The 14,369-nt window shown below is 37.5% G+C and overlaps 1 protein-coding gene across 1 annotated transcript; it reads right to left on the bottom strand.

Moving 5' to 3' along the window:
- Positions 1 to 652: 652 nt before the first annotated feature.
- On the bottom strand, positions 653 to 13,976 carry vmn2r1 (vomeronasal 2, receptor 1). The gene is made up of 6 exons (XM_065282672.2): positions 13,565 to 13,976; positions 10,746 to 11,037; positions 9,350 to 10,177; positions 8,721 to 8,948; positions 3,713 to 3,836; positions 653 to 2,805 (listed from the first exon to the last, which is right to left on the bottom strand). The coding sequence occupies exons 1-6, from the start codon at positions 13,846 to 13,848 to the stop codon at positions 1,727 to 1,729; spliced, it is 2,835 nt and encodes a 944-aa protein (XP_065138744.2). The 5' UTR covers positions 13,849 to 13,976; the 3' UTR covers positions 653 to 1,726.
- Between the last annotated feature and the right edge of the window lie 393 nt (positions 13,977 to 14,369).

The raw sequence follows: 14,369 nt of genomic DNA, 5'->3' as shown, positions 1-14,369 counted from the left end.
GGCGTGCACCTCGCTTCAGAAGAAATGAAGAGTCCTCCAGAAAGTTCGACAAAAAATGGCAGAACTTGCATCCTTTACAGTAATGTAACTTAATTCGAACTTGGCAAGGAACAAATAATAGATTTATGAGACCCGAAATAAAATAAATCCGCCGTTCTAAACACTACAGAGACATCACAGCCAGCGGTGATTTCCAGAATGACTTGCCGAGGTGAGGCTGTGTTGGACGGGTACATCAGCGCAGAGCGCCCAGTGATTGCCTGGATCTCGAAGCTTCGACATCGTCGGAGCACATATTTAAATATACGCTATCTTCAAAAACCGATCGAAGTTTTGAACTTTACACACATACATTGTCGCCTAAAAAACTCTTAAAACTACATTTGGTAATATTTAAATGATAATATTTTAAACATTGTGAAGGCTGCCTTGAGAAACGGCCGGCCAATGAAAGGAAAATAAACCATTTGCTGGGTCAAATTTACCCAACCAGGTGTTCATTTGTAAATTACCCACTACATTTCATTTGACCCAGCATGAGCAACCCAACAGTGTGTTTAAAGTACTCCAAACAACCCAGAATTTTGACCCAGCATAAACAACCCAACAATGTGTTTACAGAAACAACCCAGCATTTTTTAGAGTGTATGTAAAAGATAATCAAGACTAAATGTTTTTATGTAAATGTTTATTTTATGTATAGGATAAAGTAATGCATGCAAAACATGAGACCTTCACAAAGTTTTGCTGTTCAGACCTTCGCATACTGTAGCTCTAAACAGCATTTGAAGCAAAATGATCCCAAACACAACCAGTAATTACTACTACTACTAAATTTACAATTATTTGAAAAAATTATCATTTTTAAATTCAGAAATAAAGTCAACAGCATAGTTTAAGAAATTTCATAAAAATATACTTCATTGTATTATTAGCAAAACTATTAAGAGTAAATCTTTTATTCAGCAAATAGCAACAAATTATTTATATTTTATCTGTTGTGTGTCGCCACAACTGAGAATATTTCTAGTTTGACTAAAAAAGTTTTATTGCTCCCACCTGCTGGCTCCCGCATTATGTTCACCTCTCCAAGACATTTCCAAGACTAAAGATTGCCACTGAACATTTTTACTGAGTGCAGGTTACTTGTAATTTGAACAGCTATATTTGTTATAAAAACATCCCTAAGTACACTTTCACATTATTATGAGGAATCCAATTTTCCTTAATAATTTCCTTGATCAAACTTTGCAAAAAGACTTATTAAAGCATGGGGCAGTTGAAAACAAAATCAACATAAAAGCAAACAATTTTTTTTTGCACTTACATTTTTCAGTATAATTATCTTGGACTTAACTTAAATAAAAATTAACTCGCTTTATTTGTTTCAACTTTATTTTATAAGTTACAGCACCTCATTACTAGTAAAGATAAAAAATCTAAGTTAAAATGACTTAAAAATCCAAGTTGAATATACTTAAAAATGTAAGTGCAAAAAGATTTTACAGTGTACAATTTGTGGGTAAAAAAATATGTTACATTATAGTAAAAAAAAATAAAAGAAATGTATCAATAATGTATGAAAAGACCTCTTCAAAGGACCCGTTTTGGTATTTCTATTCTGTCTTAGATCTGATTAAATTTTTTGTTGAGTATTCTGAAAATATGAAGTCCAATTGTACATTCATCATGTATTATAGCAGATGGATGTTTTCAGGGCCTGTTTTCAGTCCAGAGACACAGTAGACACTGTGGTTCCATTGCCATTAGAAATGCTGGCAATCGATGCAGCGCTTCCAGTGGCAGGTTTATTGCGAGATATTGGTCTGGGAATCATCATCTCCTCTGTGTTTCTATCAGGCTTGATAAGCAACACATAAACCTTCGGGATAAAAATACAAGCCAGCAGGCCGAAGCTGGATGCCAAAATGGCAAAGATTTGCACGGCCACCATGAACTTCCCCCGTGTACTCAGGTAGGCTGGCACAAATGAGATCCAAACGATAAAAAAGACCATCATGCCAAAAGTGACACACTTGCCCTCACTGAAGTGGTCTTCCAACTTGCGTGACACGAAAGCAAAGGCAAAAGTGATCACGGCCAAAAGAATGTCATAAGCAAAGATGGAGCAGATGAAGATGATGTTTCCAGGGTCACATTCCAGGATGATCTTGATGTTCTGGGCGGCCGTGTTCTTCACCGGGTGGGGTGGAATCAAGATCAGCCACACAGTGCAGGCCACCGCTTGAATCAGGGTGCACACCAACATTATCGCCCTCTGGTGCCTGGGATGTATGGGGTCAACGTCATTCTTCTGCGGCACAGCCGGGGCAATGACGGCAGTGTCGGGACTCTGCTCGGAAGCTGCAGCTGCTGCCTTGGCTGCTTTGGCGGCAGCTTTGACGGCTTTAACTGCTCTGGCTCTCAGCATGAGAAGAGCAGATTTGCCCATGAGTGAAGACAGGACCAAAGCAAAGCCGACAGCAAGTGCCACCTGGCTGGTCATGCAAGACCACATCTGAGGCCTTCCCAGGAACACAATAGAGCAGAGGAAGGTGATCACCAAACCGAACAGCAGGCTGAAGCTAAGCAGAGGGTCATTCACCTGCACCAGAGGAGTGTTAAGGTGCATCAAGAAGATGATCGCGACTACGATAGTCGCAAGAGCACCGAAAGCAGAGATGGCGATTAGTGTGATCCCAAGAGCTTCGGAAAAGTCTAAGAACTCAATGGTCTTTGGCACGCACTCATCATGATTAGCATTGGACCAGTAGTCTTCATCGCATTGGATACAACCCCTTGCATCTGTTGGGAATGCAAAAATGGTTTTGATGATTTTCATGCTAAAAAGGTATTTTTAATGTGTTGGTCTTTGTACAGCACTTAACAAATTTATTAGACCACCTGTCTTAAAGACCATCCAGCATTGTGAAAGTGCTTTAATACTTACTCTCTTTTTCAGAGAGTTCTCGACATTTCAGCAGTAAAGTGAGGAACAGCAGTGAGGAAGGTTAAGTTGAATTTGCGTTTTTATACCCAAATTTGATTCGGCACATTCAACAAGTCAGAAATTAATCAAGTGTAACATTTAACCATTAAAACTGAATTGGGCATCTGAACCAAACATAATAAAGTGCTTCACTATTTTGTCTGCCTTTCGTGTAAAACCGTAAATTTGAAAATGTATATATCAACAATATTTATATTTTGGCATAAGAAATATTCAATATATATATATATATATATATATATATATATATATATATATATATATATATATATATATATATATATATATATATATATATATATATATATATATATATATATAGCATACTGCTTTATTAACCATTAAACAAACATTAAAAAATGATTTTTGTAATCACCAATATTGTTAGGGCAGTTGTGATAAACCTTACATTGTGTGATGGTCCAATAAATTTGTTCAGCTCTGTATATGATACAGGCAGATGTACTTGACCAGAAACCATACTATAACTGAACAGATACCCTAAATATATACACAATTGGTTTAAACTTAATTTTAGTTATTACTGAATCTGTTAATATCATTAAGTAATATATTTGTTGTGGAAAAAAGTAAAATCAAACTGTTTTTGTTTTCACAATGCAATCACATTCGAGGAACTCCTCTTGCACTTCCCTGAACAGGTACAAACACACACAATGTTTATAATGATAAACCCGTGACCTGTTGTGTTAGAGATCTCGCCATCTGCACAGGGAATGCAGTCAAAACAGCAAATAGGTTCTCCCTGACGAATACCCATCCTGGTTCCCGGCTGGCACCTCTCACTGCACACAGAGCGTGGTGGCTGTAACACAACAACAGAAGTCTGCAAGATGGCTTCATGATGTCAGGAGAGTTCAGAAACCAACCTGATCTCACAAACTTCCGCATTATTTTGCTTAGCTTTGCGTGGCCTTGTCACGTATTTCCACCATTTTACGTGCTCGTGCCATGACTTTCTTTTCCATGTCAGTTTCACGTATTGGTTACTCAACTGTTTTTCCTATTTTTAAACAACTGTCGCTTCGTTTGGGGTTAGATTTGTTGTTTGCGTTGTCACTTTAAGTATTGGTTTATAAAAAATTTTCGTATGCTTTTTAAACCATTGTCGTCTGACGTTAGGGTTAGAGTTGGGTTTGGGTAAGGATGTCATTTTATGTAACAGAAAGTTGTTCTAACCCCAAACCGAAGCGACAATTATAATAAAATAGGAAAAACAGTTGTGTAACCATAACCAATACATGAAACTGACACGGAAAAGAAAGTTGTGGCAAGACTTTACATGCAGCAATGAGAAACAAGAAAAAAAAAAAACACTACCTGTACCTTTAACTGTTAGTTATAAAATCTAACCCAGCCGTATGATTAACAAGTTGTTTTCATTCTTTGTAAAAATGGTATGCCATCATTATTTAAAGAGCACCTATTTCATTTCTAAAAAAACAACGTTATTTTGTGTATTTGGTATAATACAATGTGTTTGTATGGTTTATGATAAAAAACACATTATTTTCGACATATCGTACATTTTTGTAGCTCCAAATTTCACTCTCTTCCTGAAACGCATGGATTTGAAAAGCTCTGTGTCACTGATTGGCCAGCTAATCTGTAAGTTGTGATTGGCCTGAACAGCCCCGCCGCTCCCATAACGCGCATCACGCGCTGTGCGTAGGGCATCACATGCTGAGGGGGCACCAAAAATAATAGCCTAATGAAAAAAAATTATAATGCTGAAATTATTTCATTAGTCTATAGAAATATTATTAGGCACTTTGCATGTATATGTAAAAAAAAGGGGGAACGAGATAATTTAATGGCTCTAGTCTAGAAAGTATGCCCCCAGCCTTTGACGGTCCGTGCCGGTTGATCGCGCGGGCGCCTGACGAAGTTTGACAGAGGCCGTTTCTCAATCCGAAGGCTGCAGTCCCCAGAGGTAGCATTTAGAGGCTGCATACGTCACTAAAACTTTCTTATTTCGTAATATTAACGATTATAAAGTGAACTATTATTCTTAGTTAATCGTAAATTGTTGTAATATGCTTATGACTTGCTAATGTAATGTTTAGTTAACTGAAATAAACCAGGCTTGATGACGTATGCAGCCTGCATATGCGACCTCGCGCAGGCTGCAGCTTTCGGATTGAGAAACGGCCAGTCAGAAGGCAACTTTTGGAAATGGTCCCGAAAAGACAGCAGGAGTCAGGATCGGAAAAAAGAAAAAGGAAGAAACTGCGGGATGATGCCCGTGCATCACTTGCAGGTAAATCCATCATGTTTTATCATTCACTCCTATTAAGGGAAATGCGCATGGGCTGCAGCTGCTGCTAATCGTAATGCGCCTCGAACTTGCTGTGCTGATATTAATGTTTAGCAAACTATGTTGTTATAATTTATAACTTCAGTGCAAGCTAAATTGAGATTTTACTGTAAAACATTACCTATGCATATTCACTTTACAAATAACTGACGCAGCTGTTACTTTCTTTTACGTTTCTTTAGATATTGAGCAGCAGTTTATTTTGTGGTTTATTTTGACGTGACGGTGGTTAATACTTTCTCAGTAAAAGTTAACATTAGCAGTCAGTGCACATGTTACAATTCATCACTTTAAATATATAATATAAATATAAAACGTCATGATATGAAGCAAACATTACTGTGACACTTAGTTCTCTGAATCTTTGTTTTATTTAAGAATATTGAGTATTCTTGTTTAGTAATTGATGTTTATTTAATGTAATTTATTTAAAGTGACATTGTACTTGGGAAAACCATGTCTGGATTATTTTGATAATTTAAGTTTGGTAATTTTTTCTGTTTTGCTATTCTATAAAAGTTTGCACTTTCAAATGTGTAGTGTGTGTTGGCTAAAGCTGTGAAGATTTTACTTTCTGCTATTAAGTTATATGTTTGTCAATAAAAAATTAAATTGGCAAAAACAAACATTGTTTTTCTCAGGGTCGGGGCATTATAAAGGAATTATGCTTAGGGCACCAAAATGGCTAGCAGCGGCACTGGGCCTGAATACCTGATGTCAGCCGGAAATGTAATGCTCCTTACTATGTTTGAAAGATTCAGTCACATTGCAATGTTAACAGGAGTTAACTTACAGTCTGTGAGTCCAAAGCGGGAGAAATTATGATAATGTTGGTCTTCTACATCACCAATCCCAGGAAGTAACTGTTGCCTAAAATCCGTGTGTTTGTTGTAGTCCAAGAAAAGAGATTTAAGTTGGAGACGATAACTCACGTCATCGCTTACTATGGGGTGGGTACCTTTTGCATATGGTTAACATGTACTAATACACACAGACCAAAGAAATGTTAAAACGTTAATCGGACAATAGGTGCTCTTTAAAGTTAAAAATAGTAAAATATCATCCATGAGCGAAATTTATTCATACAATAATATCTGAATATTAAATTATTGCATAATTCTTCAAAGGCATTAAGCTACGTATTTCATGCATTCTGACTTATTTACACTGTTAAAGAGTTAAGGTTAAGATTCCTCAAGCTAAACATTGTTGGATGTATGACAGAGTATTTCTGTGCCAAATGCACTTTGCCATGCTTCGTACAAGTTTCAGAATTTTTTTTATAAATACAAGAGATTTATAACATAATCGTTACATAACAATCTTGCTTTTTTTTGTTTATGGGCAATTTCAGTGCTGGAAGTACAGTGGAAGTCCTTATATGGTCACCTTACTCGGAATAACGCACACACACCAACCAAGAGCAGACAAGTAATCAACGTCACCATTGAAGTGTGTTTTTGTTTTTTAAATTTAAGCAGCTTCCCAGTGAGCCCTAGCCTGGCTTCGCCCTCCTACGTGCTTCCGCTTAATTTTCATTTCGCTTCAGCAGTACGTCTGGGATTTCTCTATAGAGTTTCGTTTTCTCCTGCAAAAATCTGCAGGACCAATCAGCGAACAGATGGGGGTGGCTAAGAACGATGACGTTGAGGTTGTGCATCAGTTTGAGTTGTAGTTCAGTAATGGCAGCGGAGAAAGACGTGGGAAAAGCTATTCGGTCCGTTGTTGCAAAATTGTTGAATATACACAAGTTAAAGCCGGAGCAAGAACTAGGTTTGCTAAGTTTTGTTTGTCTGATTATTCTGACTTGTTGTTTCCGGACGGTTTCGGTGCATGATATACGTCACGACCACACGTTAGCGATTGGCTTTGGCAGATCCTGAGTGACTCTGGGCAGATCCAATAGTTTTAAACTTCAACAATGGACCCTCCTTAACGGAAGTAACGCTTTGCAATGGAGCGTGGCCAGACTGTGTGTACAAATGAAATGAATGTACGAGAGTCTGGTTGGACCAGGCTAAGTGAGCCCAGCATTATAGAAACAACGGATATAGTGTGTTTCTCCATGAAGCAGCAGATTGTGCAAGTGTGTTTGTTGTTTAAAGCTGGATTTTGTTAAAATGGGACAGTTCCACACTCTAAAAAAACAAACGGTGCTATATAGCACCAAAACAATTGCTTTGGATCGTAACGATAGAAGAACCATTTTAGTGCCATATAGCACCGGTGAAGAACCAGTGAAGCACCAGTGAAGCACCTGTGAAGCACCAGTGAAGCACCAGTGTAGAACCATATAGGGGCCATATAGCACCACATATGGTTCTACATAGCACTATATGGTTCTACACAGGTGCTTCACTGGTGCTTCACTGGTGCTTCACTGGTTCTTCACCGGTGCTATATGGCACTAAAAATGGTTCTTCTATCGTTACGATCCAAAGCAACTGTTTTGGTGCTATATAGCACCGTTTGTTTTTTAGAGTGCAAAGTAAAACTGCATCAAATATCTGGGTTTTGTTGGCAATTGTTGCGTAAGTGCATATAATGTAAACGACATGAACATAAATCAAAAGTTATCCAGAGATAATGTTATGTGTGTGTTGCTTGCTCGTGACTCGCTCCACCCATGTTACACCTCCAGGGCTTTGTTTATGTCTGGGAAAGTAGCAGTACAGCTGATCTGTCTTATATAAATCTGATAAAACTAAAGACTCTTTGGAGATTTGCAATACTACTCTATAGTCTATAGGTACCCACGATTACGATGAGATTAGCAGAAACACTGTGTGTAAATAATAATAATAATAATTCTTTACATTTATATAGCGCTTTTCTCAGTACTCAAAGCGCTTTACATATGAACGGGGAATCTCCTCAACCACCACCAATGTGCAGCATCCACCTGGATGATGCGACGGCAGCCATATTGCGCCAGAACGCCCACCACACACCAGCTTATTAGTGGAGAGGAGACTGAGTGATATAGCCAATTAGTATGAGGGATGATTAGTAGGCCAATGGGCAAGTTTGGCCAGGATGCCGGGCCACACCCCTACTCTTTTTCGAAGAACATCCTGGGATTTTTAATGACCAGAGAGAGTCAGGACCTCGGTTTAACGTCTCATCCGAAGGACGGTGCTTTTTGACAGTATAGTGTCCCCATCACTATACTGGGGTGTTAGGACCCACACAGACCACAGGGTGAGCACCCCCTGCTGGTTCTTATTAACACCTCTACCAGTGTTATTTGTCTTTGCACATTAAAGTGCTAACTATGAAACTGTTATAAGATGACAGTCAAATGTTTGACAGAATTATTATCATATGGTTTATTATGTGCGCCCATAATACAGCATAACATAACCTTCTTACCTCCAGAATGTCATTGTTCCATATGATAGATGTGTTGTCAATCGTGAGCCTTTCATCGAGGGCCAGTGTGCTGTTATAGTAACCAATGGGGTTATACAAAACTTCACCCTCCGAATCACTCTGCCAATTTAAGATTTCATAAAACCCATTCACTTCGCCATTATTGAAGTATATCTCCTCTCCAGTGTGAGGAACTTTGAATCTGAGATTTTTCAGATAGTACATCAGCTAAAGGAAAATCAGGATTAGACATAAATGAGACAAGTACTCTATCTGTATGTGTAATGCTTTTAACTTTATAGCGAGGGAACTAATGTCCCATTAATTTCATACAAATATACATCATCCCTGCGGCACTCTATTCTGGGCTATTTTCAGCCTGACATTGGGTTAAAAAAGAGACTAGCCCAGATGTTGTATTTGACCCAATAATGGGATAAAACCCCCCAGCATAGGTTCAATTAAAACCAAGCAGATTGGGCTTTCATTTTTGACAAAATACTGCGTTGAAAATAACCCATCATTTTTAAATGGTGTTATGTATATTGCACATTTTATGTTTTTGGCGGTGTGTTCTCTAAACATTTGCAAAATTGACAAAAATATATCAAAAAGTCTATGTGACTTACTTGCCAAGGTTCAAAACTGTTAATGTCAGCACAGCTGCCGCCATCAAAAGGACCTTTCCCCGGCATACAGTGCTCTAGGTTATGCAGGGCATGTGCCACAGCATATACAGCCTTATACACGTTGTACGTTAGCCTCAACTGTGACACATCTGTAAATGTATTATTTAACTTGCCTAACATCTCATTTCCATTGCAGAGGCTTGTTGGTGCCAAACTAGAACCCTGAACAGCCGTTTGATAACTTAGAGTACAGTTAAAGGCTTTCTCCCAAAACTCTTCGGTCAAAGGGTCCTGATAGGGATCGATTCCCAACAGGTGCTCTTCCAGACCGGGTATTTCTGTTGCCCTCCTGACCGCAAACCCTATTGTACCTCCCAGAAGAGGCAGAATATTTGGTTGACGTGAGACGGCAGCAGATGTCACCCAGGCCTCGCTCGCAATCCAAGTGCGATTGGTGACATTGTTCAAAAGCAGTTCGTTCACGAGGGGGCTCAGATCCACATCAGACGAAAACACCACAATGATCTTAGCCGTGGAGTCCAGCACTGTCTGCACAATGCGCTGGATGGCCTCTGGGTTGCTGACTTTGGGGAGGGTTTCAGAGAAGGATATGCAGACCCCTGCTTCCTCTACGACCTCCTTGAACCTCTTGATGCCATATTTGCCGTAATCGTCGTCAGCGGCGATGGTACCCACCCAGGTCCAGCCAAAATGAAGCACCAGTCGCGCCATGGCCACAGACTGATGCTCGTCGCTGGGGATGGTGCGGAGAAAAGTGGGGTACTGAAATCTGCTTTCTAAAACTGAGCATGAAGATGCGTAACTCATCTAAGGGATTGGAAAGAAAATTTGGATTAAAAACCCAAACTGAGATACATTTATTCTTGGCTTTCTGGATAACATATTTAAATGCTAAAATATAAACAGAGGATTGAGTATTGAGATCTCAATGCAAAACATGCTAAACACCAATAAGTCATTTTATTTGACTTTTTTACATCTTGAAAGTTAAAATACTATGAAATAACACTCTTTGAGATTAAAATGATTTTAAGGTCATGAAAACACAATTGTGTCCAAACACAAAAATTTCATATACCAATACAATAACAACGAAAGCAGTGGTTCTCAAACTTTTTAGCGCGTGGCTTCCCTTGTGTACGGCGCATTCCTTCGCGGTCCCCTCAAAGAAAATTTATGACAAAAAACTGTTCTAAAACTCAACTTTTTATTAAACAAAACATATTGAATGATAGAAAGTAGTGCTGTTGGTTAGTAGCCTTATTTTTTTAGGTTTAATAGGTAAATTAATTAATTTTATAAAATGTCATAAACTGGGGCCCCTCTGGCACCATCTCGCGGCCCCTAGTTTGAGAACCACTGAACTAAGGCATACTTGTGGGAAATAGTAGAGTCCCAGGATCCTAGCTGTGGCAATTGACAGATCAGATCCTCCAGCACCGACCAAAGCAGAGAGGGGCGGCCCATTCCCACAGCGATAATTGGGTACAGCCTCATCTTGTCCCGTCAAGAAGGTGAGGGTTCCTTCTACAGCTTTGGAAATGGTGAAACAGGAATCATAGATGACATATCCCAGATCAGTTTTGGGTAATATGTCTACCCTGTCGTTGATCTCTTTAATGGCAAACAGCATGGTCTGAGCCCAGCGGAAAGTACGGAAATTAAAGCTGAGGGGGAATTCACACATTATAGTTTAACATAATGGATAGGTGTTAGATATAAATAATAATAATAATGCTGGATTACAATATGTAAAGATTGTATGGTGTTTTTCTTTATATCCAACACATTGTTTGTTAATGTGAGGAGAGTGTAAAGAATCAGTTTACCCCAAAATAAAAATTCTGTCATTATTCAACCACATAGCAACCTGTATGTTAGTTTATTCTGTTTAACACAAATGGACCAAATGGAAATTTTCCATTCAATGTTCATAGGGACTACAATTTTAAAGGAATAGTTCACCCAAAAATTTAAATTCTGTCATCATTTTCTCATCCTCATGCTGTCCTAAACCTGTATGAATTTCTTATTTCTGATGAACACAAAATAATCTATTTTGATACATGATGATAAGCACACAGCTGATTGACTTCCATAGTAGGAATTGGGTTGGCAGTTGGGTTAAAACAACCCATTATTTGGGTAATTTTAACCCAGCAATGTGTTCTGTGCAATAGTTACCCAGCCCTGGGATTAAAAACAACCCAGCAAATTTTAGAGTGTATTTTCCAGACTAAAAGTCACATTAATTTCATAGACTGGCAGGTCCAGGAACTTATAGTCAGGTGCGACTTACATGTATATGTCAAAATTATTTTATATGAACCAAGAGAAACTAACCATTACCGTCTACAGCCGCTAGAGTCCACTCTATGCTTCTCCTGTATTTATGTAATTCAATGGATTAAGTGATGCAGAATGACTTCATTTTCTAAATAAACGTGACGTATTGTCCAGTGCGACTTAAATATGTTTTTCCTCTTCATAACGCCTTTTTGATTGATGCGACTTATACACTGCAAAAAAACTTTGCTGCCTTAAATTTTTTGTTAAATCAACTCAGATTTACAAGTCATGTCAACAGAGATGAGTTGTCACAACTAATAAAATATAGTTGAGAAAAGTAAACTTAATTTTATAAGTTATAACAACTCACCTGTAGTTATAACATCTATAGTCAAGATAAATAATAGTAAGTTGAATGACGTAAATGCGAGTTGATTCAACAAAAAATTTTAAGGCAGCAAAGTATTTTTACAGTGTATTCTGGAGCGACATATAGTCCGAAAAATATGGTACAATGGAATTCATTGAGTACCATCAACTGTAGGCTTACTATCATTTTATTTGTGTGTTTATCATTCAAAATATCTGCTTCATCATTTATCACAATACTTACATCATATTTGTTTTCCTACTATGGAAGTCAATGGTTACAATCAGCTGTGCTCTTACCATCATTTATCTGAAAAAATCTTCTTTTGTGTTCATCAGAGAAAAGAAATTCATACAGATTTACAACAACATGGATGAGAAAATGATGACAGAATTTTAATTTGGGGTGAACTATCCCTTTAAAATTGTAGTTACTATGAACCTTGAATGCAAAGCTTCCATCTGGTTCATTTGTTTCTAAATGTTATTCATTCATATAATGACCATTGATATTGAACATTAAACTAGTGATGTTTCTTCACATTTTCTATACACTAAGCTCAAATTCATTGCATTTTCCTTTTCTTTTATGATTGATAGGTTTTTAAATTATCGGCATATTTGCTTTTATCAACCAATACCAATTATTTGCCGATGTACTGTACTGAAAATAAATGGAAAATAAGATGTTGTTAAGATGTCTTCAAAAATAAAATAAATGACAGTTTATGTGGTTGGAACAACACAAGGGCATAGGTAAAAATGGAGGTATAATAGCTAATAATAATCCTGCATATTTAGATTTGATTTAGTCTTCAATTCCATGAAAATTGTATGCATATTTTTGACTTTTTAAATCATTACTATCATCCTGTTAATGTCTCATGCTTATATTTCTGGAAATGTATGAATATAAATGTTAAGTAACTGGGGAATAACTCTAGATGTAATACCACCAGATACCGCAGAGTCATTGTCATCGCAACAATCTTTACTGATAAGCTTATGGAAAACACCAGTGGTCTCAAAGGAGAAAACTACACTTTATGCACACAGATTAAAAATGATGACAAAACCACAACATGATGACAATCAGAGGTCCTGGGCCCATTAGGGAGCCTCAACAAACTTTCATGAGGGTCTTAAAATGATCTTAAATAAGACAAAACAACCATTAAAAAAAGCTAAAACAACTACAAATCAGGATTATTTTAGTGTTTGGATATTTGATAACATATACAGTACATCTTCATAATGCCAAACTCTTGAATATTTTATTTGGTATAAATTGTGAGTGTGTGTGGGGGGGGTGGTTAATTCAGTTAATGTTGTGGAAATGACGAAGACATTAAAAAGTCTTTAAATCTATTTTAAGACAAACTTTTTTAATTCTTCAACAGCATTAGTTTCAAGTAAAACACTTTAAGAATGCAGTTGTGTAAAGGAAATAAATCATCATCGGTCCATCCACAAGATATTACACAACTGTATTCCTCTTAAGATTTTCTAAATTAAATTTAAATAGTCCAGTCTTACCCCTCACATCCAGAAGAATCTGGAGCGTTTGTGGTGTTGCTGTCAGTTGAAGCCAGGCGTTGGTGAACGGGGAACATACCACCAACAACCACTGTCTTCTTTTCCACATCCTTATATCCACTCAGATTAAATTTGGCCTTGAGTTTGCAGCTTGCCTCGGCATCCGTTGACACGCATAGGCAAGAAATAACACATACAACTAAAAACAAGCGTTCTCTTGAATTCAGTCCTGCTAAATCCATTTTAGTGTAGGAAGATGCTGAAGACACTGCTTTGATGTGCATGTGTATGGAGATGAACAGACAATATGGATTACTAACGCTTGACTTCCCATCATCTCCCCCAGGGACTCAAGCGATTGCATAAGACATCTAAATAAAAGCTCCTATGTATTCACATAATGTATGTTTTATAAAATAATATTTTTTTTATGGTTTCGACAACATGACAAATAACTTAGAGCCCATGATGTCCCTGCACATTACAAATACCATTAAAACCATTACAAAATACCTTCATGTAGTGCATTTTTGGTGCTATTCCAGTAGGATTTTTTCATTGCAATAAAATTGCATTTTTTGGTTTCCATCCATCAAATAAAATCCCACCACCAGGTCCCTACATATCACCAGCAGACCATTATTTTTGTTAAAACCAATACAATTTCCTTAATAAACATCACATTTTACACTCTCTGGAATGTTTATGTTTTATTTTATCCCTGGGTTTAATGTGCAATTTATCTTAAATTAACTGGTAAAAACAGCTTTATAATTGACAGACAGGTGAAGGTGATACAAGTGAA

The sequence above is a fragment of the Paramisgurnus dabryanus genome, chromosome 9 (assembly GCF_030506205.2).
Source record: "Paramisgurnus dabryanus chromosome 9, PD_genome_1.1, whole genome shotgun sequence".
NCBI classification, from domain to species: domain Eukaryota; kingdom Metazoa; phylum Chordata; class Actinopteri; order Cypriniformes; family Cobitidae; genus Paramisgurnus; species Paramisgurnus dabryanus.
Note: the sequence above shows the minus strand (reverse complement) of the source record. Positions and strands in the feature narration are given on the sequence as shown.